The sequence below is a fragment of the Lycium ferocissimum genome, chromosome 2 (genome assembly GCF_029784015.1).
Source record: "Lycium ferocissimum isolate CSIRO_LF1 chromosome 2, AGI_CSIRO_Lferr_CH_V1, whole genome shotgun sequence".
Taxonomy (NCBI): Eukaryota; Viridiplantae; Streptophyta; class Magnoliopsida; order Solanales; family Solanaceae; genus Lycium; species Lycium ferocissimum.
The window spans coordinates 62,086,676-62,092,871 of NC_081343.1; the positions used below are offsets into that span (position 1 = coordinate 62,086,676).

Here is a 6,196-nt window from a genome sequence, read left to right on the forward strand (position 1 = left end):
TTTTCAATTTTTGTTTAAAAAAAATTTATCTTTTAAATTTACTTTGTCCTGATTCTCATTAACTTTGTCTTAAAATTGTCAAGTGGCTTGTTATTAGCTTGCCACTTGGCTTAACCATATTGCAAGCACCTCTCCTATATATATATATATATATATATATATATATATATATATATATATATAATGTGATTTTTATCAAATGTTTAAACAATCCTACTCGGTACTTTCTCACTCCTAGATGTCCTCTTACCATGTAGTTATATTTCTAAATTTCTGTTTATCTCCTTTTTTTTTTTTTTTTAATAACTGACTTGTCCAATATGAATCTTGTTACTGTTTATTCCATCTCTTTCTTCTTAACCTTCGTTCTTAATAACCTTCTTCTTTAACCACACCTCGGCCATGGCCAACATCGTCCTTTATCATTTTTGGACATTAAAATGGCCTCTTTATCACCTAGGAATTTACAGGTTAATCCATCGAGTTTATTAAGAAGTTAAGAGAATAACCATTTACTAAGAGTATGATTCATAATAACAAGCGATTACTTTTATACATACATATATATATATATATATATATATATATATATATATATATATATATAGATGTTCACTGGCCACGTTTTAATCATGTAATTGAAAAATAGTTACTTTCATGAAATTTCAAATTCTACATAAAATTACATGGCAATCCTAAAGTTTTACCAGTGAAATTTATAACTTCATAACAATATTTATTTTTCAATTACAATGAGTTGTGAATTTTACCCCTTTACAACAACGCATGCCTAGAAAAAGAGAAAAATAATTTACTCACATCCGATGTTTACATTAGATGAATGACCATACATATAACACTAGCTATATACATATTTATAACTTAATCAATTTTATTCTTAGCTCAATACATTACTTACCTAATAATGTGGTTTGGTGTGAACACCGAGTCTTAGATTACTCACATCCGATGTTTACATTAGATGAATGACCATATATATAACACTAGCAATATACATATTTATAACTTAATCAATTTTATTCTTAGCTCAATACATTACTTACCAAGATTAATAATGTGGTTTGGTGTGAACACCGAGTCTTGATAAGCATTAGGCTTAGTGTGAATAAGCTTTTCACGTGAAAGAGTCACAGATTTTACTTATAGTCCATAATAGTGTAGTCTAGTGTAATTAAGGGAGTAATTTGAGAGCTAGATTTCTTAGTAAAAGAAGTTTATCCCATCTACTTTAATTTCTTTCCAAAATAACCCGTAGGAAGTAATCATTGGCCCATCCTTTTTTCATTCTATATATAGCCCTCAAAATCTCCCAAATACATCAAGCCCACAAATCTTTTTTTTTTCCTCCCTCTCGTTAGAGTTTGAGCCTTTGGAGCAATACTAAAGTAATACTATACCTATAACCCACCATGGCTATGGTGGTATTGATACTTGTCATATGCATCATTTTGATGTCACTGAAAATTGCCTATGAAACTCTCTCATGTTACTGTTTAACTCCCAGACGGATCACGAAAATCATGGCAAAACAAGGTGTGCGTGGTCCGAAACCTCGGTTTCTTGTTGGAAACATCTTGGATATGGCTTCTCTTGTGTCCAAATCAACCAAAAATGACATGGATTTTATTCACCATGACATCGTTGGTCGCCTTTTGCCTCATTATGTCGCCTGGTCTAAGATTTATGGTAAGTAATATTAGCCTCATTTTATGACTCCCTTCGTCCCAATTCATGTGATGGTGTTTGACAGAATACAGAATTTAAGAATGAAAGAAAGATTTTTAAAACTTGTGGTTTAGAGCAAATTAGTGATATTCCTATCGCTATAAATCATTAAGGGTAAAATGAAAAGTTTGAAGTTAATTTTTTTTCGAACTTTTAAAGTTAAATTATTACTAAAAATAGAAAAATATCATTCGTTTGGAAATGACTAAAAAGGAAGAAATGTATATAAATTGAAACAAGTGAAGTGCATGTGTGTGCTAACTAGCTAGTAATGAATATTTTAGTACTACTTACTAGATATGGAGTATTAAATTCATGGTTTGTTGTTGAACTGATTAATTAACAGGAAAAAGATTCATTTACTGGAACGGGACAGAGCCAAGAATGTGCTTAACGGAAGCAGAATTAATCAAAGAGCTTTTCTCCAAATACAATACTGTTTCTGGGAAATCATGGATGCAACAACAAGGTTCCAAACATTTTATCGGCCGTGGCCTTTTGATGGCCAACGGCGATGCCTGGTACCACCAACGCCACATTGTTGCTCCCGCTTTCATGGGAGATAAACTGAAGGTACGAGATCTTTTTCTTAGACTATCAGTATTTAAAAGTTAGTATAAATTTATCAGATAGAGTAATTTATATTATATGGACAGAGTTATGCAGGGTACATGGTGGAATGCACTAATGGGATGCTCCAATCACTAGGGAATGCGGTTAAATCAGGCCAGACAGAGTTCGAAATTGGAGAGTACATGACTCGGCTCACAGCAGAAATAATTTCCAGAACAGAGTTTGACAGTAGCTATGAGAAGGGAAAACAGATATTTGATTTATTAACACTTCTGCAGCACCGGTGCGCGCAAGCTAGCCGGCACTTGTGTTTTCCTGGAAGCAGGTAAATTTATTCAGTGGTCAACAATCTTCTCTAGCAAGAATAGATTTTAGATTCTTTATTTGATAGAAAATGCCTATTTCCTGTTTCTTTTTTCCCTTTTCAGATTCTATTGGAGTATTTTTTTTTTCTAGTTCATAAATGTTTGGTTAAAGGTTAAAATTAATTCCAGAACATTTGAATATGTTGAAAAGATTAAGAAAAAGCAAAAAATTCAGTTTCGATTCTCGGAATTGACTGGTGTGACTCTACCTCCGAGTAATCGCATCAATGTGATATGCATTGGCTGATGGACTGTTTAATTCAGTTCCATCAACATTTTCGACACTCAACATAGATATACTCTCTCCGTTCACTTTTACTTGTCTATTTTTGACTCTGCACAATCCTTAAGAAATAATAAATAAAGTGCATAATTTACTAATGTACCCATTAATTAGTGCATATTTTTATTGGATTTGAAAAATCATTTGAAGCGAGTATTTAATAGTATGGATAAAACAGGAAAAAAGAAATCATCTTGTCTTAATATACTAAAAGTGACAAGTAAAAATGAAACTCTATTTTTAAAATACTGGATAAGTGAAAGTGAACGGAGAGAGTATATATGTAAGATATCACTAAAGTTTCCAGGAAAAAAAAAAAAAACAAGAATTTCAAAAGTGGAACGAGTTCAGACTCAAAGAATTTAAATTTTTAATTCACCTCTATCTATATGTTTAATAATTTATGAAGCGGGACAGCCGTTAATTAACTGATTTTTGTTATTGTCCTTGTACAGGTTTTTCCCAAGTAAATATAACAGAGACATAAAAGCATTAAAAATGGAAGTGGAGAGGCTACTGATGGAGATAATACAAAACAGAAAAGATTGTGTAGAAATTGGGCGAACCAGTTCATATGGGAATGATTTGTTAGGAATGTTACTAAATGAGATGCAAAAGAAAAGATCAAGCAATGGATTCAGCTTGAATTTGCAGCTGATTATGGATGAATGCAAGACTTTTTTCTTTGCAGGACATGAGACCACTGCCCTTTTGCTAACTTGGACTGTCATGTTGTTAGCAAGTAATCCTTCTTGGCAAGATAAAGTTCGTGAAGAGGTCAACCAAGTTTGCAAAGGAGATTCACCCACTGTTGAACACCTTCCAAAGCTTACTTTGGTAAGTGAAGTTTATAGTAAAAAATTTATTATGCATTTTCAAGACAAGAAACGAGAGTTTTTTTAGCGACCAAAAAGAATTATAGAAAGCTAAAAAGTCGTCACAGAATGATGAATGATGTAGTCATTGAAACTTATTCGTGATGATCTCTAAAAGTCGACACGAAAAGTTACTTTCCCTGGTGATTTTAGATTTTTATAATTAAAAAAAATGGTCATAAATCTACTCACAAAAATGTTCAAATAAGGCCGTCAAACACCACTTATCTCTATTTTCTACACGGGATTGCAAGCATTTCACATTTTGACAATTCTTTTTCTTTTTTTGGGTTTGTCATTTAGTTATAGAATTACGAAAAATAAAGCTTATCACTCTTGATGTCCATCTGTCAAATAAAAACTTGTCTTGTCAATAAATTCCACTCTTTAGATCCTACTGCCGGCTTTGCTGGCACTGGGGCAATATCTTGGCAATTTTTAAAGCACGAAATGCCAGTGAAACATTTAACTATTATTTTACATTCATCATGTAAGAAAATGGTGGGAGTAAAGTTCATTCACTGAAAATTAGAATGATTTTTAATAATACCTTAGGTCCATTTGGCTCCTCATGCTTCATTGGCTATTTATGTCACTACTTGTTATAGTCCTCACTAGCACATACATTACATTTTAGAAAATTCACCGTATATACACTAACAGTATAAATAATATTTTCTTTTACCGTATGCAGTTAAACATGGTAATCAATGAGTCGTTACGACTTTATCCACCAGCTTCTGTACTACCAAGAATGGCATTTGAGGATTTCAAGTTAGGTGACCTTAATATTCCTAAAGGTTTATCAATATGGATTCCAGTACTTGCCATACATCATAGTGAAGAAATATGGGGTGAAGATGTCAATGAATTTAGGCCTGATCGTTTTGCATCAAAGTCATTTGCCGCAGGCCGGAATTTTCTGCCGTTCGCTGCCGGTCCCAGGAATTGTGTTGGCCAATCTTTTGCATTAATGGAAGCCAAGATCATATTAGCCATGTTAATATCAAAATTTCGTTTCACAATTTCGGATAATTATCGCCATGCACCTGTGATTGTCCTCACAATTAAGCCTAAATATGGGGTACAAGTCAAGTTGACACCTTTGAGTCCTTGAGGAAATTTTGGCCTTTAGAGGATTACTTTCCTCTTTTTTCCAAAATATTGTTTTCGTTTCTGCTTAAGAAGAGATTTTGAGGAGGATGCAATCTTGGATAATAGTACTAATGATATGAGTAGCTTTATTTTATTTCTTATTTTGTAATAGCAGATTAAGATGAGTTTAAATAAAATGACAGATCAAGTCACTTTTTGATGATTCGTATATATGATCTATCTCAGATTACTTAAAACTGACGCGTAACTGTTATTGTATCTTTTGTTTTGTTTTTTTGGAAATTTTAGGCTATTTATTGTTATATAAAGAGATGGAGTGATCATGTTGCGCTTCTAAGATTTTTAACAAAAGATAAGTGAATAAAAAGAGGGGAAAAGATTGTGCTCTGGCTTTTGAGGTTGATCAATTATCAATTCATTCAGTGGGCTCAGAAAAAGATGGTTCGGAGGTTACATGATTAGAATAAGCCAGACAAAAGAAGATATGATTAAGTTGATGATGGTCTTTTTTTGGATAAGCACCCAGAAATATATTTAATTAAGTGATCACAACACAAAAGTTGATTATTGTTAAAAAGGTTTTCCATAACATTTTGTTTGTTTTAACCTAATACAGTACGGAGTTTAAGATATTAAATAGAGTAAGATTTTTTAATATTATGAGCTTAAATTAAAAATGTGTGTAATGGATCAAAATGTATATTGAACCTTGTGATTTTAAATATGCCATATAGGATATCGAGTAAAGAGTTACTACTACTAAATATAAAAAGTTAAAAAGAAAAGTAAGACTAACAAATTAAAATAAATGTAGTAATATTTTGATCCTTCAATATGTAGCTTTTTCCCTAACTCAACTGGTTCAGCATAGTGCTCACTTTTCAAGTTGAAAAATTATAGATCAAATTGGATTAATTTTTAAAAGACAAAGGGTAGGGTCGAAAAAACAAAAAACTTTGGAGGACACCCCATCATCATCTGCCTACACAATCGATTCTGCTCTGCCGTCTATATAATGTACACTATACACTATAATCGAGATTATAATGATGAAATTATAATAACTAAATTATAGTACGAAAATTAAATAATAAATTATTTAATAGATATATTTTTATTAATATATTTCGTTTATTAAATTAAAAATAGGATATACCAAATATAATAATTATTATGCTTGATTTTATACTAGATCAGTGTAGCTAAACTTTTACTTCTAATAATAATAACATTATATT

The 6,196-nt window shown here is 31.6% G+C and overlaps 1 protein-coding gene across 1 annotated transcript; it reads left to right on the plus strand.

The window, feature by feature from the left end:
- Positions 1-1,338: 1,338 nt before the first annotated feature.
- On the plus strand, positions 1,339-5,175 carry LOC132046612 (cytokinin hydroxylase). The gene is made up of 5 exons (XM_059437296.1): positions 1,339-1,707; positions 2,093-2,319; positions 2,403-2,644; positions 3,423-3,804; positions 4,537-5,175. Exons 1-5 carry the CDS (start codon positions 1,431-1,433, stop codon positions 4,957-4,959), a joined length of 1,551 nt encoding a protein of 516 aa, XP_059293279.1. The 5' UTR covers positions 1,339-1,430; the 3' UTR covers positions 4,960-5,175.
- Positions 5,176-6,196: the final 1,021 nt, after the last annotated feature.